The sequence below is a fragment of the Bubalus bubalis genome, chromosome 24 (assembly GCF_019923935.1).
Source record: "Bubalus bubalis isolate 160015118507 breed Murrah chromosome 24, NDDB_SH_1, whole genome shotgun sequence".
NCBI classification, from domain to species: Eukaryota; Metazoa; Chordata; class Mammalia; order Artiodactyla; family Bovidae; genus Bubalus; species Bubalus bubalis.
In genome coordinates this window covers 14586670-14611397 of record NC_059180.1, presented here as the reverse complement: position 1 = coordinate 14611397, position 24728 = coordinate 14586670, and the positions used below count along the sequence as shown (strand labels likewise).

The 24728-nt window shown below is 43.4% G+C and overlaps 1 protein-coding gene across 5 annotated transcripts; it reads right to left on the bottom strand.

The window, feature by feature from the left end:
• Nucleotides 1-787: 787 nt before the first annotated feature.
• PSPH (phosphoserine phosphatase) lies at nt 788-23019 on the bottom strand. 5 transcript variants are annotated; one of them, XM_044935658.2, is made up of 7 exons: nt 22743-23019; nt 17728-17780; nt 8024-8182; nt 6052-6186; nt 5457-5602; nt 4341-4489; nt 788-1304 (listed from the first exon to the last, which is right to left on the bottom strand). In XM_044935658.2, exons 3-7 carry the CDS (start codon nt 8161-8163, stop codon nt 1197-1199), a joined length of 678 nt encoding a protein of 225 aa, XP_044791593.1. In that variant the 5' UTR covers nt 8164-8182; nt 17728-17780; nt 22743-23019; the 3' UTR covers nt 788-1196. The 5 variants fall into 5 exon arrangements, with proteins under 5 accessions (XP_044791593.1, XP_044791595.1, XP_044791592.1 ...); XM_044935660.2 differs by lacking the exon at nt 22743-23019 and adding an exon at nt 18629-18706 and having other exon boundaries at nt 17726-17780; XM_044935657.2 differs by lacking the exon at nt 22743-23019 and adding an exon at nt 17880-18118 and having other exon boundaries at nt 17726-17780.
• Between the last annotated feature and the right edge of the window lie 1709 nt (nt 23020-24728).

Here is a 24728-nt window from a genome sequence, read left to right as displayed (position 1 = left end):
TGGTACAGTGAAATAAATCAGTATTTCAGAAAAAAAAAGAAATGGTTCGTATAAGTTCTGATGAGTTATTCCTTAATTCATTTAAGGGAAAATGCTGATCTTTATTTGAAATGAATACAATTTGTTTTAAGTTCTTTTTGGTTTGTTTTTAGTTCTTTTAATTCATGTCATTATCAAATATCCATTTTAAAACATTGGAGTATAATTGCTTTACAATAATGTTGTGTTAGTTTCTGTTGTACAATGACGTGAATCAGCTATGTTCAGGTACATCAGTATACATATATCCTCTCCCTCTTGAGCCTCCCTCCCACCCCTCTAGGTCATCACAGACACCAAGCTGAGCTCAAATATCCATCTTTTAAGATCAGTACTTTCAACCCTCCACTGTTAACCTTTTTTAAAAAAGCCTTTGTAACATTTCCTGTGTGACAAATACCAAGAGGGAAGAAAAGGGCTTCCATCCCTCACACTCAACACTGCCCCCAGGGGTCGGGCTGATGGTGGATGCGCTGTGACCACCTCTGTGCTCAGCAGGATCTCCACCCCTGGGTTCCTTGCCTGGAGGTTGTTCCTACTCGAATACTTAAAGTATCTGAAATATTGGATACTGAAATACATGATAGGCAGAATTAAAATTTCGACAACTCAGAAATTCCCTGGCAGTCCAGTGGTTAGGATTCTGAGCTTTCACTGCCAAGGGCCTCGGTTCAATCCCTGGTCAGGGAACTGAGATCCCACAAGCTGAGTGGTGTGACTCAAAAAAAAAAAAAAACCTACAAATTTGTTTTGATATGTGGATAAACTTTTATTTATATATAAAGGGAAAACCAATTTCATTTAAAGCTGCCTAATCCACATTCCCAATAGTGAAGGTGTTTAATTTACCATCCACCTTCCAAAGGCTTCAAATCAAACATAGCTAGAATTGATTGATTGATAAAGAATTGATAGATTGATAAAGAATTCAGATTATAAAACTCTCCAGGCAATTAAATGGTCATAATAATACTGGAACTACAGTTTAAAAAAACAAACCACAATGTTATGAGCCCTAACTATCGTTCACTTGGAGGTACAGATAATCAATACCAAATTCATATATTGGGTTGTAATCAGCAATTGGAAGCAAACAGTATCAAACTGCATAACTTTTAAAAATTAACCTGAAGTTATGAACTTTATAAAAATGGATCTTATTCTTCCAGTGCTCCCAGAAGCTCTACAAAATCAGTGATGTACCATTCTGCGTTATCCTTTACTTGCTGCCTGATCACATTTCCTCCGAATCCAATGAAAGCATCCTATGAAGAGAAAGAAAGGGAAATAGTTTATAAGGAGAGAGAGAAAGAGAGACAGCAGCAGCCTAGGGAAATAAGTATTACTGAAAAGAAGAAACTCTGAACAAAGACAAGTGAGCCTGGCATCACCTGGGATGCCCCCCTCCCCAGCTCCCTGTGAGCCTGCTCATCTCCTCCCCTCCTCCCGCCTCGCAAATAAATGAGCCTGACCACCACTGCAGCAGAAGCACTCAGCTGGACACTGTGGGCTTCAGAAGAACTGAGGTCCTCGGAAAATCAAGACAACTGCTTACAAAAATAAAACCCGGGACTTCCCTCGGTGGCCCAGTGGTTAAGACTTCTTGCTTCCAATGCAGGGGGCCCAGATTCAATTCCTGGTCAGGGAACTAGATCCCGCACACCACATCTAAGACCCTGCACAGCCAAATAAATATATGTATATATTTTTTTAAATAGGGACTTCCCTGGTAGTCCAATGGCTAAGACTCCATGCTCCCAATGCAGGGGGGCCTGCGTTCAATCCCTGGTCAGAGAACTAGATCCCACTTGCTGCAACTAAAAATCCCAAGTACCACAATGGAGCCTCAGCACAGCCAAATAAATATTAAAAAACAAGTAAATAAAACCACACCAGGTGGCAAACATCTGAGTCCTAAACTGGGTGGCAATCACATCCAGGTCAATTTCAAAGAAAGAAGATTGAAGAGAGGCCTGTGGGGCTGGGGAAATGCCCGAGGCATGGAATCAGGACCATGGCAGAATATCTCCCAGCTGGTGTCCTGTGTGAACCTGAGGGACCCACCCCGCTGCCCGCAGGGAGGCCTGTTATCCTGGGCTGAAGGAGATGACAACCCCGGAGTATGTTAGCAGCACTCTATTTTTCACTGGTAGAATGATTTAAAGGTGCATTGTTTCATTCACTTCTTCTCAGTGATACCTTCTCTTAGTCAATGATCTTTTGAAATTTTTTGTGGCTGCACCTTCACAGCATGTGGAATCTTAGTTCCCCGACCAGGGATCACACCCATATACCCCTGCACTGGAAAGTGGAGTCTTAACCACTGGACCACCAGGGAAGCCTCATTGTTGTTAGTCACTAGTTGTGTCTGAATCTTTTGCAACCCCATGGACTGTAGCCTACCAGGGCTGATGCAATCTGTCCACGAGATTTCCCAGGCAAGAATCTGGAGTGGGCTGCCATACCCTTCTCCAAGGGAAATCCCATAGTCAGTGGTCTTTTTAAGTGGTATTTTCTCTTTTTTCTGCCAGGACACAGACACAATATACATTGATTTAGAAGTACAGATTTGTCTTACTTGCCCTTTCTCTTCATTTTTATTTTCATACCATACAATGGGGGAAAAATAAGTAGATTCTTACATTTAGATAAATCGAGCCTCTTGAACTCCTGCCTCTGCGGCAGCCCTCTGCAGGCCAGCACCAGTTCCACTGTCCTAACACCCTGACTTGTTCCTTCTTGGTCCAGAGGCTTCCAGGACTTCCCATGACCCAAAGGTAACACCAGACAGCCTAGTGCGTGGGGTCTTCTCTTGCTGAAGAGAAAGCCACTCCCACACCTCCCTGCCCACTGGCCAGCCTGAGACTGCGCTGGTCCATCAGGACTGTGCTCTGCTGCTTCCCTTCCCCCAGAAGCCCTCCCCGCCAAGTTCTGCCTGGCTCCCACATGGCGACTGCTAACTGCCCTTTAGGGCACGGCTCCCACTCCCGGGCCACGCACTTGGTACTGCACACAGGAGAAGGTGAGCAGCAGGAGAGTGAGAGAAGCTTCATCTGTATTTACAAACTGCTCCGCATGGCTCGCACTCCTCCTGAGCTCCACTTTCTGTCAGGTCAGTGGCGGCAATTAATAAATGCAAAGCCCTTGAATCATCCAGAAACCATCCTCCACCCCTCCACCCCCGGTCCGTGGAAAAATTGCCTTCCACGAAACCGGTCCCTGATGCCACAACCCAACCTTTGGGCGCAGATTAGGGCGCAGATTCCTCGGACCACCTTCCAGGGCTACAGACCTGCACACACACCACCTTCCCTTGGTTCAGTCAGGCTGTGTCACCTTCTGACCGATAGGATCTTCTGCACTTTGTAATTCTGTCCTTCTTGGATACCGGGATTCAGGGCCCCCTGAGAGAACCCTGCATTTTACGCCTTGTACTCTGATATCCACTGGCCTGGCTTTCAGTACTTAGTTGACCCTGACATTGGCTGTAAATCATTTAAGAACGCATTATTTCAAACTGACTCAAGTAATGTTAAAAGGATCCCCAAAAATTCTTTAACCACTTTTAATTAATCATTGACAGACAGATGTTATTTTTAGATCTGAGGAAACTAGGTAGTGAAATGTTCACCACTATATTTTTGGTTCAGTTTTTTTAAGGTAGAACGAAATGTTAGAGTCACAGTCCTATGTGAAATGGACATGTGATATTTAAGGTATTGGCTACAGTCCATGGGGTCCCAAAGAGTCGGACACAGCTGAGTGACTGAGCACACGTGCACACACACACACACACACATACATAGAGCACTTATTTCCTGCTAGTCTCAGAAAGCAATGGAAATGCAGAAGAAGAATAAAATGCTTTAATATGGCCATGGTATTGAATCTCCATGACCCTCAGTTACCCCATCAGTAAAAAGGAAAAGATGATACTTTTTACTTCACAGGGCTGTTATGAAGATTAAATAAGATAATGTATGAGGAAATAGTTTATCAAATATAAAACACAAATTCTGGTTGTAGTATAAGAGCTGCATTAATTGTGGAAATGAAGCCAAACCTCATTGAGCACATACTTGGGCTAAGAGGCAGCAGCCATACTGCAGGGACAAGGGGTCTTTGGAAGTTTTAAATGGGGTTTAAGTTCCTTATTTGCAACCTTCCTTGGGTTTGCAAAAAGTCAATTAATATATTGAGATTGAACGTGTTTTATTTATTTTGTTTTTTTGTTTTATGGTGATACAGGTTTTTGTTTCACTCTCACAAGCTGCATAAAAATGAGTATGCTTAATACATACAGCAGGAGGACAGGCTTCCATGTCTGTGGCTCCATCTCCAACCATGACGATCTTCTTAAAATGAAATTTTTCCTTTAACAATTTAATAACTTTTCCTTTTCCACCAGATTCAGCTGTTGGCTGTGTCTCATCAAAACCTGCATATTCACCTATAAAACAGATCCACAGAATTAGATCAGTAGGGCCACTTTTTTGCATAGATGATATCCTCATTTACATACCACTGGCAAAGCTAAAAATGGCCTTCCACACAGCCTGGACTTTCACATTTATTTCTCAGAATGAACAAGCTATGCCTTTAAATTACAAACTTCTTGTCAAGGTTATTCCTTTAGGTGATAAACATCTTGCAGTTAATTGGGTTTATCTTCTAAGCTTCCAGTATAGCAAGTCTCAAAACTTATTGAAATGGCAGAACACCATGAAACAGTTATATATTAATTTAAAACATGTTATTATATAATTTCTTCTAAGAGGAGATTCTAATTTACATTTGATGGATTATTTCCATCTTACAGTAATTACTACACTTATACTCTTTTTTTAATGATTTCTATCTTAAAAACTCTTCAAAAGTGTTCTAGTAACACATTTAAATGTTTTTAATTAATGCCATTTGGTTTTAAGAATGCCAGCCACGCCCTGACATAACTGGAGACATCTGAAGATGACGAGAAGATCACAGCTGCGGCTCTGTGACGGTCCCGAGAGGGGCCAGGAAGCGCCTCCACAGGCAGCTACAGTGCAGTGACGTGCTCCCAGATTAACTCTCCTTCCTGAGTCAAACACACGAGCCAAGTTGGCTCTAATACATGAGAGCTTTCATAAAACTGAAATATACTGACTGACAAAATAAGTCATATGGGTTACATGACATTATTTACTAAAATGCAGACATGTATACACAGACAGATGATTTTATGGATACTGAAGGTAGGAGAGATGATGCCCTAAGTGTATCTTGCAGAGTAAAGGATACCAAGGTGTGAAAGATATCAGTAAAGAGAACCCTCTATCTCAGCATTTAACTCTGACACCACCTTGCTGAAGCTGCATTCCAACAGACATTAAATACAAAACTGATTAGAGGGGAAAATGTGACCATGAAAGTCTTACCATTAAAGTAGAACTTTAGCCTGTTGGCAAATACATTGGTTGATGGAATGTTGAGCTTTGAAGCAACATGCTCCACAATGCTCCTAAAGCCACCAGATATCAGGAAAACCTGAACATTTCGTTCTTGTAGGCGACTTACTAGCTCCCTGTAAAAAAAAAAAAAAAAGGAAACTGCAAATACCAAATGCTGATCAATACAAAAGTGAAAACAGGAAACGTGAAAAGGAAACTCAAATATTTATTTCTCCTAATGCATCTGTCCAAGGTACATCAGACAAGTTATATCGCCTAGTGAATTAATGTTCCATATATGTTTTTCTAAATGCACTTAGAAATTAGTGGGTGGGGCTTGACTGCTTTAGGAAACCATTCCACAACTCTGTTCTGCCCATGGACCTAGAAACACAAGACGAAGAGGGGATCTTGGCTCTCTGTTGGGAGAGAGGGAAGGCAGACATGGGCAGGACCAACCAGCCAGACAAGACCAGTCACAAGGACCGAAAGAACCACACGGAAGCTCTACAGTAATGAAGGACATGCCCCCAAATGCAGGTGCTGAGAGAGAGGCAGTGTGCCCAGACTGGGCATCCCTTACCTTATGCCGGGGGTCAGGTGCGGGGGGTGCTCTGCTAGGAGCCTCTGCACCTGTTCCCTGGAGGGCTGGATCAGAGCTAAGCGCTGTGTGAGGGCAGCCTTGAAAGGCACTGCCCCGCCCATGGCTTGCCGTGTCCTAGAAGGAGGAAGACCCAACAATCAAGCCAGCCAAGTCAGCTGTCATCAAAGTTTACATGCCCACCCTCCCCAGCTCCTCTCAAGGTCCATCCACAAGGACGGTGCCCCACCATACAACAGACGTGCTACGTTGCCATGGGAGTGAGTGGGGCCAGGGAAAAACTATGGAGGGTTTGCTTGAGAATCACATTAATATTCTGCATCCACAAATACACCATCCAGTGAGCTGAGAAAAATGCATGTTCTATCCACAGGTACCTTCCTTAGAAGCCGTGAGCACTTGTAAACCAAGACAGAGACTAAAGGCCAGTACTCTTTATACACACACACATACATATAATTTAGCATGTTAAAAACAATCACATCAAAGAAAAGTATACAGCGGCTTCCCTGGTGGCTCAGTGGTAAAGAATCCGCCTGCCAATGCGAAAGATACCAGTTTGATCCCTGGTCCAGGAAGATACCACATGCTGTGGAGCAACTAAGCCCGTAAGCCACAACTATTGAGTTGGTGCTCTGGAGCTCAGGAGCTGCAACTGCTGAAGCCTGCCCGAGAGCCTGTGCTCCACAACCAGAGAAATCACTGTAATCAGAAGCCCATGCCCAGCACAGCAAACAAATAATTTTTAAAGTATTCAGATAAAAAAATGTCATAGATGACATAAGAATAGTGTGCATATATTTTTGCATATATATATAAATCTACAGTATTTACCACTGTTGATTTATATATATTTTGGAGCAGCTCTGATGCTGCTATCATAAACCAAATTGTACACCTTGGTTTACTAGGCCAGGCATGCTTGCATCAGATGAAGCTGAACATGAAACAGTCTAGGACCTGGTGAGTGTGGGTGGCACAGGGGAGAGCAGAAGGGAGGAAGGAACTCTTACCTGGGCATGCGTGGAGACACTGAACCAAAACTAGCTTTCTAGCAAAGCTCTAAGGCTATACTTTCAACCATGACACCAAGCACTGGACCCCTGGAGATCTGGTAGGTTATCTTTTTTGGTTATTTGTGGTCATCAATCCCCTGGTCAAGCTAAGGGTATGTCATCCATATTTATTTGTCAAAGTGTATATATTAGTGTTATATATACACTTTTTTGGCAAAAATATGTGTATAAATGGGAAGTCCAGTGGTTAGGATGCCATGCTTCCACTGCAGGGAGACAAGTTTGATCCCTGGTTGGAGGGAACTGAGGTCCTGAAAGCATGTAGTATGGCCAAATATACATACATACACATATATACGCTATGCTTAGTTGCTCAGTCATGTCCAACTTTGTGACTCCATGGACTGCAGCCCACCAGGCTCCTCTGTCCATGGGGATTCTTCAGGCAAGAATACTGGAGTGGGTTGCCATGCCTTCCTTCAAGGAATCTTCCCAACCCAGGGATTGAACCCAGGTCTCCCACATTGCAAGCAGATTCCTTACCATCCGAGCCACCAGGGAAGCCCATGAATAATGGAGTAGGTAGCCTATCCTTTCAATAGGAGATCTTCCCAACCCAGGAATTGAACCAGGTCTCCTGCATTGCAGGTGGATTCTTTACAAGCTGAGCTACCAGGGAAGCCCATACACATACACACATAGATTTATATAAGCCCATATACATATATATATATATATTTATATAAATGGATGGTTGGATGATATACTACACCAATAAATTCAGCTCTAAGTGATGGAAGAAAATAACCCAGTGCCCATATTTCATAGGAAGGGACTAAAATCAGGGAATTGTGGCTCTGGTCCTGTAGGTCATTCAAAAGTCACTCTTCTTTTGCAATCCTCTATCATTTCATAAGGTGAATAAATACTGTTCCTACATTTCTGACACGGCATCCTCAACCCCACAGAATTTGGCCAGCTCATCAATTCCTTCTTCTTGGATGACGGTGCTATCGACATCAAAGCACACTGCATCAGCTGAACAGAAAAGATTCCTCAACTCTGAATGGGAGACCATCTTTGGAAGAATTTTCCTCCTACAACAGAAAAAGATGGATCTATTTAAAGACATAAAATATAATCATTTGTTATTGTTGTTCAGTTGCTAAGTCCTGTCTGACTCTTTGCAACCCCATGGACTGTAACACGCCAGGCCTCCCTGTCCCTCACTATCTCCCAGAGTTTGCCCAAGTTCATGTCCAATGAATTGGTGATGCCATCCAACCATCTCATCCTCTGTCGCCCTCTTCTCCTTTTGCCTTCGATCCTTCCCAGCATCAGACAAAATATAATCATAAAAGGTCTAATTTTGCCTACGAATGTCAATATATTGTATTTCCCATCAAAGTCATTCTTTTTTTTAATACAAATTAAGCACCTTCTAAATGTCAGGCTCTGGGGCTACAAAGTTGAGTGGAGACCCAGATTCTGCTCCCAGGAATGAAGTCTAGTGAAGGTTATCAATTTATGAATGTATTTGATTTTCAATCAATATTCAGATACATTTGACCTAACAATTAGAGCAATAAGGCAAGTGCTACAATGGAAATGTGCATAAGACACTGTGAGCACACAGAGTAAATGGTTAACCTTGTCCATGAGACAGGCTTCCAAGAGGTACTGGCATTTGAGCTGAATATTGCAGAGTAAGTGGCCTTCTGCATGGGCTTGCAAAGGGAAGGGTATCGGTTTGTTGTGTCCTGAGAATAAGCCAGACGGAGAACAGCAGCAAGGAGCGGGGTAGTGATGGCAAAGGGAAGAACATGTGCAAAGACAAGGCAGCAGAATGATGGCTGATGAGTTAGGAGCTGCCCAACGGCCCAAGCCAGCTGGCAGGCAATGCACGAGCAGTTAGTATGGGCGGGCTAAGGAGCTTTTTTTTTTTTTGACTTTTCTGGGTTTTCATTGCTTCACACAGACTTTCTTTAGTTGCGGCAATCTGGGACTACTGTTCGTTGTGGTAGGTGGACTTCTCACTGCCATGGCTTCTCTTGTTGCAGAGCACAGGCTCGAGAGCTCAGGCCCAGCAGTTGTGGTGCACGGGATTAGTCGCCCCACGGCCTGTGGGTCTTCCTGGACCAGAGATCGAACCCGTGTCCCCTGCGTTGGTAGGCGGATTCTAATCCACTGGACCACCAGGTAAGTCTTAAGGAGTTTGGATTTTAACATTCTAGCTAACAGAAGGACTTACCTGGTGGACCAGGAGCTAAGACTCCATGCTTCCAATGCAGGGGGCCCAGGTTCAATTCCTGGTCAGGGAACTAGATGCCACATACCTCAGCTAAGAGTTCATATGCTGCAACTAAGACTTGGTGCAGCCAAATAAGTAAATATTGGGGGGAAAAAAAACCTTTTAGCTAATAGGAAACCTTGAAAGGCTTTACACCTCAGAAGTCCGAGCTAAACATACACATGAGTCTGTTTCCAGTGCAGAGATGGTAACTGAAGCCACAGACTGCTGGAAGAGAGAGTAGAGAAAGAGAAAAAGAAGAAGGCTGAGGACAGAGCACAAAGGAACAGGGTAGTCAAGGCAGGAATCTGTGAAGGAAAATGAGAGGGAGAAGTCACAGGGAGGAACTGAGAGACCACAGTGCCGCAGAAGCTGCAGAGGATAGTTTCAAAAGAAATCTGAGTATTTTTTATTTTTTAAGAAAACTGGGGCTTCCCTGATGACTCAGTGGTAAAAAAAAAAAAAAAAAAAAAAAATCCACCTGCCAATGCAGGAGACACCGGTTCAATCCCTGGTCCAGGAAGATCCCACATGCCATGGGGCAGCTAAGCCCAGGCTCCATGACTACGGAAGCCCTTGCACCTTAGAGCCTGTGCTCCACAACAGGAGAAGCCGCTGCAGTGAGAAGACCATGCACTACAACAGAGAGTAGCCCGTGCTCACCACAACTAGAGAAACGCTCAAGCGGTAACAAAGACCCGGCACAGCCACAAATAAATAAACTTACTTTTTAAAAAAGAAAGAAAATCAATGGCCTAGAGTCTTGGAAGTGAACTAGATCCTAGAGGTCATCTGGGGCCACTCTCCCATCAAAGAAACTAACACGTCATGTACAAGGTACACGGACCATGCAAATCACATAAACAGCGGCTGACAAGTGACTCACAGGAGCCTGGCCAACCCACTTTGTAACTCATTACAAACCAGTGCATTGGGTAGAACCATCCAGTTCAAAGTTAACATGGGGGAAAAAAAAATCTTTCAAGCCAGGGGTCAGCAAAACACAGCCAGTAGGCCAAATGCAGCCTGCCACCTGTTTTTGTACAGCCTGTGAAGAATGAATTTTACATTTTAAATAGTTGGGAAAAGTAGAAAAGTAGTATTTTGTGACACATGCAAGTCACATAAAATTCAAAATTCAGTGTCTGTAAATAAAATGCTATGGGAACATAGCCACGTTCATCATTTACGTGTCTATAGTGACTTCCCCAAAACGGCAGACAAGCTGAGTAGCTGTGTCAGAGACATGGTCTGGAAAACCTGAGATACATACTGTCTGGCCCTTTAGAGAGAAATTTTGCTGATCCTTGTTTCAAGCCCTTACAAGAGAGTACTCCAAACAGGAAACATCAATTTCATTGGAGTCCCACTAAAAACAGGCAGAGGAGGGTAAATTAATGAATCCAGTTAGATAACAGAATTTAAAACTCTGCACTGACATTATCGACCTAAATGTGAGTAAGTCTCCACAGAAGAGGAGAAGTATTTTTCAAAAACATGAATACAAAACACATCTGCTACTGGTTATCTACTGGGTTTTCTATAAGAGATGATGGAAAAACCCGATCGACTTTTTGGCCAACACAACACGATCTATTTTTTACCCACAACATCATGTTCTTCTTCAAGCTGACCACTCAAGTTAGAGGACCAACTTCCCAGGTTCACATATCTGCTCTTGGAGGCTAAGCTTCTTTGCTGGTTGGTTCTCTTAATGTAATAGCCCAGGGTCCGTACTTGGTCTTCTCTACCTATATACACTCCTTGCTAAGTGCTAAGTCACTTCAGTCATGATCAACTCTTCGCGACCCTACGGACTGTAGCCCACCAGGTTCCTCTGTCCCTGGGAATTCCCAGGCAAGAATACTGGAGTGGGTTGCCATTTCCTCCTCCAGGGGATCTTCCCCACCCAGGGATCAAGCCAGAGTTTCCTATGTCACCTGCATTGGCAGGGGGATTCTTTACCACTAGCGCCACCTGGTCACTCCTTAGATGAATTAATTTATCCTTGATCATAGCTTTAAATGCCAGTTCTATGACAGTAACTCCCAATACACAGCTGCAACTCAGTTTTCTCTCCCAAACCCTAAACTCTATCTACTTACCTGACTTCCACTCAGATGTTTAGTGAACATCCCAGACATAAATCATAACGTCCAAAACAGAACTCCCAGTGTTCCCTCCCCTCCTCAAACCTGCCATTCTTGCAGCCTTCCTTCTCTCTCTTGATGGCAACTCCACTCCTCAGTCACCTTTAACATTTCTCTTTCCCTGAAATCCCACATCCAGTCTTTCAGGAAATGCTATTTGTTCTGCCTTTAATTTTTTTTTTTTTTTTTTGGCCGAGCCCCACAGCATGTGGGATCATAGTTCCCTGCCGCTGCTGCTGCTGCTAAGTCGCTTCAGTCGTGTCCGACTCTGTGCGACCTCTGAGACGGCAGCCCACCAGGCTCCCCTGTCCCTGGGATTCTCCAGGCAAGAACACTGGAGTGGGTTGCCAGTTCCTTCTCCAATGCATGAAAGTGAAAAGTGAAAGTGAAGTTGCTCAGTCGTGTCCGACTCTTAGCGACCCCATGGACTGCAGCCTACCAGGCTCCTCCATCCACAGGATTTTCCAGGCAAGAGTACTGGAGTGGGGTGCCATTGCCTTCTCCAACAGTTCCCTGAAAAGGGATCAAACCCACACCCACTACAGTGGAAGTGTGAAGTCTTAACCTCTGGACCTCCCGGAAAGTCCAGTTCTTCCTGTAAGAGCTAACCAAAAAAAATTTAACCAAAGTATGACCGCTTCTCACCACATCCACTGCTGTTGTTCCAGCCTGTCACAAATGTTTCTAGCCAAGATTGTACCAACAGCCTCTTAAAATGTCCCCACCCCTACTATCTGCTCTCAACAAAACAGCCAGAGAATCATTGTAAGCTATAAGCCAAATCATGTCACAATCTTAGCTCAAAATCCTTCAGTGGCTTTTCATTTTACTAAAAGTAAAAGCCCAACTTCCTATGATTACCAATAAGATCTGCCCCCCAACTCTGGCACCACCACCACCACCAGCATGCCCTCCCCATTACTTCTCTGGCCTCATCTCCTACCCCTCTCACCCTTGTTCACTCTGCTCCAGCCTCACTGGTCTTCTTGCTGCTCTGCAAATACACCAGGAAGGCTCCCCTCTTAGGGTCTTTGCTCTAGCTTCGCCCTTGGTGGGAATGCTCATCACGGGGAATGGCAACCCTGCTTGGCCAGTTCCCTCAGAAGCAGTTTGCCCAGATGTCAACCTGACCATGCTGTTTATCACTGTAACCCCCTTCCCTGACCTTACCCCTGACATTGCTGATCTCCCTCATGATGCCCTACTTCTTTTCTTCTGTAACATCGCTCATCTTCTAACACCTGATAACACATGTCTATTATGTGTTGTTTATCTGTTCCCATTAAGATGTAAATTTCACAGGAGTAGGATCTTTATCATCTTTGTTCACTGCTGGATCCTTAGGACTGAGAACGGTACTTGGCACATAGTAAGGCTCAGTAAGGCTTCCCAGATGGCACTAGTGGTAAAGAACTTGCCTGCCAATGCAGGAGACATAACAGACTCAGGTTCAATCCCTGGGTCAGGAAGATCTCCTGGAGGAGGGCATGGCAACCCACTCCAGTATTCTTGCCTGGAGAATCCCCATGGACAGAGGAGCCTGGCAGGCTACAGTCCATAGTGTCACAAAGAGTCGGATATGACTGAAGTGATTTAGCACACGCACAAGGCTCAGTAATGTGTGTAAATGAATAAAGCTCAAATGCCATCTTCACTATGAAGTCTTCCCTGATCCCCTGATCTGGAAAAACATCTCTCCCAGAACTTCCACAGTACTTTATGGAGACCTGCTTTAAGATAGGGAATTCATAATATTCCAACTTATCTTATATTGATTTATGTGCATATCACTTTCACTCCGGGATGGCAAGCTCTTTGTACTAAAATACAAAATTTTCCAAAACACCTATTGTTTTGAACCTTTTCTGAGTGGATACTCAATTAATTTCTGAAGGTTGAATGAATAAATAAAATGATACAATTGTGAATTACATACCCACAGCTAACGATTTTTTAAAACTTTTTATCGTGGCAAATTTCACATACATATAAAAACAGGAAGTATGAATACATGAACTCCATGTATTTATCATCCTGTTTCAATAATCATAGCAAATCTTACTTCATCAACAACCCCACTATAAAAGGTTCTGCACCCCAATTCCAACAAGGGGGTTGGGGTTCCCACACATCCAAGCAGTTCTTGGATACCAGCAGGGTGTTCTACTTTTCGATTCAATTCTGACACTATCTACCCAGAGAGGGCATCAGATTCCACAGGTTAAAGGTTTAGTCCACAAGACTGACCCCACTCCACCCCCGACACACACACACTCTCTCTCTCTCCAGATGTCGGTCACAAATCCAGATTATCATCACCTGTGCTTCTGACTGACCAGCTATAGAGTGGAGGTTCCAACAACCCCTCCTTGGGTTCAATTAATTCATTAGAGCAACTCACAAAATTTACGAGGTTTATTATTAAAGGATATAACTTAGGAAAAGCAAATGAAAGAAATGTACAGGGCAAAGATATGTGGAAGGGGAGGGGAGCTTCCATGCCCTCTCCAGGCTTGACGTTCTGCCCAAATCTCCATGTGTTCACCTACCGAGAAGCTCTTAGAACCCCGTCCTTTGCGGGTTTTGAGGAGGCCTCATTACAAAGGCACACTTGACAAAATCATTGGTCACTGGTGCCCGAGCTCAGCCTCTAACCCCTCTCGGGGTCATGTCAGTGGGACTGAAGGTTCCAACCCTCTCATCACATGGTTGGCTCTCATGGCAAACAGCCCTCATCCTTAGGTAGGTCCAAAAGTCACCCATTCACACAAGAGACATCTTTATCTGTCTCATCATGGAAAATTCCAAGGGTTATAGGAGCTCTGTGTCAGAAACAGGACAGGTCCAAATACCTGTTTATTACAAATCACATTCTCACACCCACACAATTCTATCTTTGAGATAAATCTGACTTATCTCAAAGTAAACCATATCATTTCATACAAAAATATTTCAGTGTATATACTTAAAAGGTAAAGGCTCTTTTTAACATAGTCATTTGCATTTATTAACTATACTGTTGGCACCTGCCTGTATGCAGGTTTGGCCACTGACGATCAAATTAGGTTAATCACAGCACACCTCAGAATGCCCCTGCTTATCCATTTCTCATTATTAGCGTAGAAATCAACATAATGTCTCTGTTACTTGATTCATTTATGCCCTTCATGATTCAAATCCCCTCCATTTCACCAGTCTTTTCCCCACCACTTTCCTCCCCCCACAAACACTCACATACACATACACACACTTTATGCTCAAGGGATACAGAGGACTTCTTGCTCCTTAAACATGTCATGGTTTTTTAGTTCTCTTTATCTTTGCAAATGCTGTTTATTCTGCCTGAAATCACCTAATTACTCATGTTTAAGGGGCAAATTCCTATTTATCCTTCAAGGTGCAGATTAATTATTTTCCCTATACTATCTCCTTCATAATCCCCTCCAAGAATTAATTAATTACCCTCATTCCTCTCCTAGAACGTGAGTTCCTTCAGGGTAGGGACCTTGACTGAATTACTTTTCTGTTCCAGCACAGTAGGTGTTAAATTGAAATGTTTCAGGAATTAGAGCTGAATCTAAGCAGTTAATGAGAACCCAACACAGAATCGAGTACATTACTGTTCTCAATTAAACAACTCCAATTTAGTATGCTATTACCCTAAAATTAAAATCCTTAACCAGAAACGATGACTACAACAGAGAAACAGAATCAACACCATATATTCCGAAGTTGGAAGGAAGCTCAAAGCCATTATCTGGGGCTAGTCCTGTGCCTTTCTACAGGAACAATATAGATACATCCATTTGCCAAATTAACTAATAGAGGTATAAGGAATTAAATGCTTTACCCAAGGTCGTACAGCTCCTAAGCGATGGCCAAAGAACTGAAATTTGGATCTCAAATGCACAGAGACAACATAAAAGATGTGGATAAATTAAGCAGAATTAAGTAAAGTTAGACACTGTTAAGAACATAACATGGATCCAGGAAATGTCAAAGACTTCCACCAAGAATTCAGACTGGGACTTCCCTGGCAGTTCAGTGGTTGAGAATCCACCTTGAAGTGCAGGGGACATGGGTTCAATCCCTGGTCAGGGAACTAAAATCCTACAGGCCATGGAGAAACTAAGTCCACGTGCCAGAACTGGAGAATCCATGCGCCACAATGGAAGCTCCCACATGCTGCAACTAAGACCAACACAGTCAAATAAATACAAATATTTTTTTAAAAAAGAATTCAGACTATTCTTCAAAGACAGTGAGGCCAGTGCACAGGGCCACTCTGTGCCCAGCACATGATCTGGGAACCACAGAATGGGCACCACCTTCAAGACGCTCTCAGTCTCATTGGATGGCTGGACAAATCATCATTGCTCACATTTGAAAAGCCAGAGCCTTGAGCCTCTTTCCAACCACTGATACCAGCAATAGCTTCAACCAGATCATGAGCCTCAAATACAAAAGGAAACATACATTTACTCTAATGAAGTGAGAACTGATTTCTACAAATCCGGATGAACAGTAGTCCTGACTTGTAACTCAGAACTGCTGACACCTGTAGGTTGCACTGTGGGTCCCAAGACAGGATGTTTGAGACAAACTATTGGAGGACAGAGGGAACAAAAAGTACCCACAAACTGAGAAGGCATCTTGAGAGCGACAAATGAGGCAGGCAGATCCATGTAACCAGGGTCCTTGGAAACAGGACGTGCACTCCTAAGCCAAGACTGATGAATGGGTAAGTAGTCTTGGGGGTGCTGGAAATATGTCAGGGAGGGTTTTCATCATTGTTTGGGGACTAACAGAGCGTAGAGCTACCTGGCCCTGATGATTATTAAACAATGTCTATTAACTGCAAAGCCCTTGACGACAGAGAAGTGATTCACTGCACAATACAGTTCTGGGTAGGGTCAGAAGGACAGGAGAAACTGTAAGGACCCAAGACGGTGCTAGTTATGCTAACAGCCATGCACAAACACTACACTGAAGCTACCTGGAAGGCTAATCGTTTCCTCTGTGCCCTCCCTAGAAGACAGAGCTAGATTATATGACCTTAACCTTGCCCCCAGAATGCTTGAGCCAGGGGATATGCCCTCCACTCCTCAGCTTACATGGGTTTCAATCCCCTGCCTAGACTACAGAGCAAATTCAGCTTCCTTCAGCACTTCGCAGCCCCCACTGTAAAATGCTCTGCCTTCCTGTTCACTTCTGATTCCCTCTTTTTTCATTGTCTCCACCAGGAGTGACTCATGATTCGTACAAATTCAAAATCCTCATAGTTCCAGGGGTGGGAAGGGAAATCTGCTGAGGAAATTCAGTTGCTTCAAAGTGAATTGTGTACATTAGAAAAACTGTTGCTGGAGAGTGGACTCTGGAGCCCTCACATCCAGACTAGCAGGGAAGGGGGACAGGACAGGGATGGAAGAAATCCTGGTGGAAAAGGTCTGTGTTTAAATGGCAGTTGCCAAGCCTGGTCCCAACCCCTAGACCACTGCCTTCTGGGGCTCAGGACAGGACTCCTGCCCACCTGACCCCAAGCAGGTCCACCTTGGGGAAGCAGAGGGCCAACTGGTAAAGAAGCCACAGCTGACAACCCCTTGTCACCTAATCCCAGTTCCAAAAGTACAAAACCAAGCTTTCCTTCAAGGCCAACCTTAGGAATTCTGATGTTAGATAAGAGGGAAAAAACTTTCTCATCCCAACAAACTCTCTTCCAGCTTCTCATCTAAGTGTCTCACAAGAGACATCTAAGATCACCTTCACCAACTTCCGCTTTTGCTGGGATTGACCTCTTACCTTCACCTATGTAAGGACAAATATAAGCTGGTACAGAGGTTGAGGAAGCCAACAGAGCAAAGCTTCCTGGACTCAGATGGGCATCATCTAGGGTGGCTTTGGTCCTGGTGGTGAGGCTGTTTGGGGCCCTCCAAGCAGTGAAACAAGGCCGAATGGAGTCTGAGAGGCTTCTGGATCAGAGGAGAGTCAAAGAGCCTTCCTCTAACTAGGACGGGGGTTCCTGCCAATGCATTTATAGTACATTTTATGATTTAAAACAAAACAAAACAGATCTTCCTCAGGGAAACCGAGATTGTATGTGTACCACTTTACAGCAGACAACTCTTTTTACGCAGGTGAAGAGTAAACTGATAAACATATAACACTGACAACGACGACAACAGCAGACAAAGCGGACTCACGCGTCTTCAGTGCTGGATTCCCAGGAGACAACGGTCTTCTCTTCCCACTTCTTTCCTGGGGGGGTGGGGGGGCGGGGGATAAAGAAACACAGCATAAAGTTCTGACTACATATTTCTTTAAGAGAGATCTCGTGAGTTCTACAAGAGTAAGAACCTAGAAAGAACGGGGAAATCAACATCAAGGTCCAGACACAGGAGAAGAAAGAGACCGTCTAGCTTCACTATCCTCCCTCTGTAGGACTGGAACAAAGAAAGGTCGGCTGCCAAGTCTCCTAAGGCTACTTTCTCTGGGAAATACTTCACATCTGCCTCCTTCAAGCTCCACAGAAGAGGAAACATGCCCTTTTCTGTGGCTCTAAACCAGAAAAAGCTTCGAGTCTGATAGAAAATCACCTACACCTGATTGGCATGGCTCAGAGGCAAGGGAAAGGAGAGAAAAAGGGAAAGAGGATCTTGGGGGAAAACAAAATACAAATACAGAGAAGCCAATGTAGGAACATTACAGACTGTACAAAATGGTCCCTGCTGTCTTCAAAGCGAGGAAAGTCAGCAACATTCCAAGAATAGTCAGAGAGGAATCCTGCTGCCTCGTAAGAAGGGAACAAAGCCAACAACTTCCAATTATTATCCTCATCATTTAAACTGTAAAAACAAGTGGACGAAGGTGCTAAATCTCAGAAGAAACAAAGAGACAAAAAGCAGTTAAGAACAAGCAGCAAGAAAGAGCAAAGTAGGGCTTGACCAAGGACAGACGACAGAATGGAAAGAAATCTTCTGGGAGGTTCAAATACAGTCCTCACTGCACTCAGAAAGGGCTTGGTGTACCCTTTCTCTCACCAGAGTCATATAGGATAATACTCCCGAGAAGGAGGAAGAGAACAAGCCGTTCTCAAAGCCTCATACCTGAGCACACAAGCCTAGCATGTCTTCCCCACACTGCCAAGCTTCTGCAGGTGTTCTGAATCCCACTCCCCTGCAGGCCCGGAGAGGGGCATCCTATTGGCCCTCCCTGGAAGCTGCTCCTCTTAAGAGACAACCCACTGCCCGGAATGGCAGCACAAGAATGGTACTATTTCCAATTTTCTTCTTTTTTATTTGTTTCTTTTCAAGCATGAATTATTTTTTTATGTGTGTATATATTTTATTTTATTTTGGCTCTGCTGGGTTTTTCTTGCTGTGCCTGGACTTTCTCTAGTTGCAGCCATTGGGAGCTACTCTTTGTTCAGGTGCTCAGGCTTCTCATTGAGGTGGATTCTCTTGTTGCAGAGAGCGGACTCTAGGTGTACAGGCTTCAGTAGTTGAGGCTCAGGGGCTCCAGAGCCCGGGCTCAGTACTTGTGGCACATTGGTATTTGCCTGGAGGCATATGGGATCTTCCCAGACCCAGGATTGAACCTGTGTCCCCTACATTGGCAGGAGGAATCTTTACCACTGGACCACCAGAGAAGGCCCTAACTTGCTTCTTTAATATAGATTATTATTTCTCCTTTGATCCATTTACATCTAAAGCAGAAATTCTTTTAATTATAAAGGCAGGCTCTTTTTCTCTTCTAATTTAGAATTTTTACATTGCTACTTACCTTTTTTTTTTTCAATTGGGCATGTATTAAATCATGTGAAAGCTTAAAATGTTCTTTCTATTTTGTTTCACCAATATGAAAATGACAAGACTCTGATAGTCATTATACTGAAATCCTACCTGGTAGTTTTAATTATATATAGAAATACTGAAATGGACATCCTTCCCTAACCTGTAGTCCAATGACAAATTATGTAATAATAATAATAAAACTTGTAGTCCAATGCCAAAAATCAACTCCAAATGAATCAAGACCTAAACAAAAAAGCTAAAACTATAAGACTTCTAAAATGTAGGAAGAAAATTGCACTCCTGTGGTAGGCAGCCTCTAAAACAGCCCCTAGCAGGAATTCCCTGGAGGTCCAGTGGTTAGGACTCTGTGCTTCTGACCCCTGGTTGGGGAACTAAGATTCCGCAAGCCGCACAACTTGGCCAAAAAACCAAAACAAACAAACAACACCTAATGAACCAACTTCCTATTCCAACCCATCTCTAACCCCCTGCCCTTGAGAGTGAGCTGGGTTTAGTGACTCTCTTCCAGTGAACAGAATGAGGCAGAGGTGATAGGATATCACTTGCAAAATTACACTGACACAAATGAGTGTGTATAACTGTGAGATCTGAACAAGCTCTATGGATTGTGCCAGAGTCAGTTCCTTGAGATGTTGGCCTCAGGGGAAGGGACATGAAAGAAGGAGAAGTGCATGAGATTTCCCTGTATATTTCTTTGCAGCCCGCTGTGAATCCATAATTATTTCTAATCACACACAAAAAGTGTGTTTTTTAAAGTGAGTTTATCTAGGGAGATTCCCTGGTGGTCCAGTGGTTAGGACTCAGTGCTCTCACTGCCAGGGCCTGGGTTCAATTCCTGGTCAAGGAACTAAGACCCTGCAAGCCAGGCAGCATGGCCAAAAAATAAAGAGTGTGTGCGCCTGTTGTCACTTTAAAAAAAGAATGTGGCTTCCATTCTTGCCCCACCCCTACTCCTTGCTCTACAGGAAGGCGGCTGCCATGTTGGTAGCTGCCCTAAGAGAGGTGCATTTGGCAGAACTGGCAGCAAACAGCCAGGGAGAAACTGAAGACCTCAGTCCAACAACCCTCAAGGAACTGATTCCCGTCAACAACCAGATGAGCGCGCTAGGAAGCAGATCTTCCTCCACTGACGTGTTCAGATAAGTTGACCTTGGCCAACTGCAACCCCTTAGTGAAGTCACTCAGTCGTGTCCGACTCTTTGCGATCCCATGGACTGTAGTCTATCAGGCTTCTCTGTCCATGGGATTTTCCAGTCAAGAGTACTGGAATGGCGTGCCATTTACTTCTCCAGGAGATCTTCCTGACCCAGGGATCAAACCCAGCTCTCTTGCATTGCAGGCAGACGCTTTACCCTCGGATTCACCAGGGAACCCCTTAAGAGACCCTATTAAGAACCACCCAGGGAAGCTGTTCCCAAACTTCTGACCCACAGAAACTGTAAGAAAATAAATGTTTGTCTTTTAAAACTGCCTAGTTTGGGGATTATTTGTTATGCAGGGATAGCTACCTAATAGAACAACCATAATTGGTAAAACTTTTCTTAAATAAAACCCACATAGCATGAATAATAAAAGGAAAAAATGATAGATTGGACTTCATCAAAATTAAAAACTGCTTTTCAAAAGACACCATTTAGGAACGGGAAAAAAAGGTAAGTCACAGAATGGGAGAAAATATTCACAATCCACATATTTGAGAGGACTTTTATCTAGAATATAGAACTTTTACAACTCAATAAAACACACAACCCATTAAAATATGAGCAAAAAGAGATCCTAAAAGGCATTTCAAAAAAGATGTGCAAATAAGCTCAAAAGAATAACTTTAAAAAGATCGACAATATCATGTATTGGTGAGGACACGGAACAACTGGAACTCCCATACAATGCAACATTGTACAACCACTTTGGAAAACAGTTTGGCAGTTCCTTACAAAATTAAACATTTATTTACCTAAGAGTCAGTCATCAATCCTAAACCTGGAGGTGTATTTGAGAGAAATGAAAACACATTCAAAGCAGCTTTATTCATGATAGCCCAAAACTAGAATAAACATCACTGATAGATAAAGGGATAAACAGAACACTACTCGGCAATAAAAAGGAATAAATTACCAATGCATACTATAACATGAATAGCTCAATTGGTAAAAAATCTGCCTGCAATGCAGGAGACCCAGGTTTGATCCCTTGGTCAGGAAGATCCCCTAGAGAAGGAAATGGCAACCCACCCCAGTATTCTTGCCTGGAGAATTCCATGGACAGAGGAGCCTGGCAGACCACAGTCCATGGGTTCACAAGAGTCAGACACGACTTAGTTACTAAACCAACCACCATCATAACATGAATAAATATTTAAAAAAATATTATACTGACCAGAAGAAGCCAGACACAAAAGAGTATGATTCTGTTTATATGAAACCCTAGAAAATACCAACAAATGCTATAATAACAAAAATCATTATAGAGACCCTAGGAAACTTTTAGGGGAGATGGAAGTATTCTATTGTGATGGTGAATATAAGTGCGTACAACATTGTCAAAATTCATCAAAACGTACACTTAAAATGGGTGCATATTGTTGCATTAGATTATACATCAATAAAATGTAAGCTTAAAAATAAGTTATAAGGGGTACTTCCCTGGTGGTTCAGTGGTTAAGACTCTTTGCTTCAAAAGCAGGTGGTTTGAGTTTGATCCCTGGTCAGGGAAAAACTAAGATTTCTCATGCCGAGTTTACCGGCCAAAAAAGAAAAGTTATTAGACATGCAAAGGATAATCTGAAAACTTAAAACATCCTGAGTACTTTGTTTTCCAATATGAAAGCCACAGGACTAGGATCATTACATTGAAAACACATCGGGCAGTGGAGATAACATATACAAATGCTGGACTTCATTTTTCTTCCCTGATCCTCATTCCAATTCGGTAGTCAAATATTTCAAGAGTAAACACCATGTGCAGGTCACATATAAGGAAAACTTAGAACGTTAAGTTTGATGAATGGAAGCATTATTTATTTAATTCCCGGCTTGAAGCCGTATAACAATGTATCTGATAAGTACATTTTTAAAACTCGAATTCTGATGAAAAAGAAGTTGACGAAGTCAGACACTGCAACTCTAAATTCTGGAACTTTTCCTACTCTTGTACTGATGACTCCCCTATGCGGGATTGCATCATTCATTCATGCTGTTTGGTAACAGGCAGCAGTAGGATAAAACAAGTGAAAACCATCAAAAGTAAACGGATGAAAAGAAAGCCTTGAAATCCCATGACATAATTTACCTATCCCGATGAAGAGAAAGAAATGCAGAATCATAAAGGCCCCGGGTACAAGACAGGCGGGCCGCTCAATCAGAAAGTTGGGCACACGGCGGCGAGAGAAACACTTGCCCAGACTTACCCCGGCACTGCTGCTCCTTCCTGGGCCGCTGCCACCGCCTTCAGGTCTCCCGCGGCTGTAAAAGTTCCGACTGCAAGGGGCCGAGGGTTGGCTCCGACGTTCAGTCGTGGAGCTTGAGGGAGGTGACCGGTGCAGAGCACCAGGGACTTTATCAATCACCAGATCCGCTGACAAGTGCGGTGGCTTCTTGCGGGATTTGCATCTGTTTTATACTCAACTGGAGCCTGCAAGACCTCCTCTTTGCAGAGCCGGGCTGGGAAGAAGCCCTTGGCCCCGCCCCCGAGGGAGGGACTCCCTGAGCCCGCCCCCTCCTCCCGCCGGGGGCTCGGCGCCGGCGGACCTCGACTATTTGGCGGTGGACGCTTTCTTGCGAAGCCGCGAGCCACTCCACCTCCACTTTGCAGAGGAGGAATGGCACAGCTCCGGTCCTTTCCCAGCGCTCCCCACCGTCACCACCCACTTGGGATAAGAGTCGGTGAGAGAAGAGAGGGACCTCTGTACTGATTTTGCAATTAACGAAAGCCCCTTAGGGGCTTTTTTTTTAAATCCACACTTGGCTTATGCTCTTGTAGGAATTTAAGTCCCAAGAGAACTGCAAAAACTGCTCACATTCGCAACTAAAATGCAGAAACCCATGAGTGACAAAATGAGTCTGCACCCCCAGCTTTTTGAGGGGGTCCTCTTACTTTCTTCTTGGTATCACATGCCCAGCTAGTTTTATGTTGACTACTGTAAATAAGGAGTCATTGCCCACAAACGTTTACCTTTGGGCAGAGCTGTCTGGAGCTAGGCAGTAAGGTCCTACCCTAAAACAACGGAAACCTCGGATACTGACAGTTCACGTCCGCAGGCTCCCTCCAAACTGGTGATTCACACAGAGGGGATGCTGGAGCGAGGTTGGGACACAGCATCCCTGCCTTTTGCTACCATACCTCTCAAAAAACACAGTTCTATCCAGAAACAAGAGTCCTGATGCTCCGAGGTCACATGTGACTTTGAAGTTCAATATTCTCACATTTCATCAGTAAGAAAATGTTTGCAGGTTTGGGGCACAACCCATTTTTTTCCCAGATCTGCCAGGGATGGTTTTGATGAAGGACAAGAAGGAGGAATTTTGATGATTTGAAATATGAGGTACAAGATTATATAATTAATAGGGAAGGACAAAATAAGGGGGTCTAAAAAATAATCTTGTCAAGAACCTGTTTATAGTCTATATGGTAAGTAATTTAGAAATACGGGGGAATAGAAGAAACAAGGTGATAAACACCAAATACTTGTATATAAGTATTAAAATGGTAATTGAGAGTTTATTTCAAGAGGAAAAGAAACAGTAGAAGAGTCCATTTTTGCTATTATTCATATTTCATAGATGCTTAATGCTAAATAGATTTCAGGTAAAATATACCAAATAAAATCTGTCAACTACTTATGATGCCTGTACCCACCTCACATTCACACCTGTATTAACACTTGTGGATGTGAGGTGGCAGTGTTGTACACCGCACACTGTTTAGCTAGAACACATACTAGAAAAAAAAATTGTCCAGGGAATTTCTTGGTCATTCAGTGGTTAGGACTCTCACTGCCAGGAGGCTCTCACTGCCAGGAGCCCAGGTTCAATCTCTGGTTGTGGAACTAAGATCTCCAGCCACACAACAGGGCAAAAAAAAAAAGTTTTCCAGAGGAGGTTAATGAGTAATCACAGATACATGGAACAATCAGACAAAGGATAACTATATAAACAGATTTTAATATGCTTCATTGTTGTTCTTCTGGAGTAATGGTAAATAGCATACCTGAACCAAATATAAACATATTGTAAGTCTAATAAAAACATCAGCAAATTATTTTGCAAACTTGTAACTGGTTATTAAAAAGTTAATATTGAGTTTAATCATAACTGGTTATTAATACAAGTAATACTAGTATTCCTGAAAGGTTTTCTATAGATATTTCTATAAGCTAACAAATTTTCTAATGATT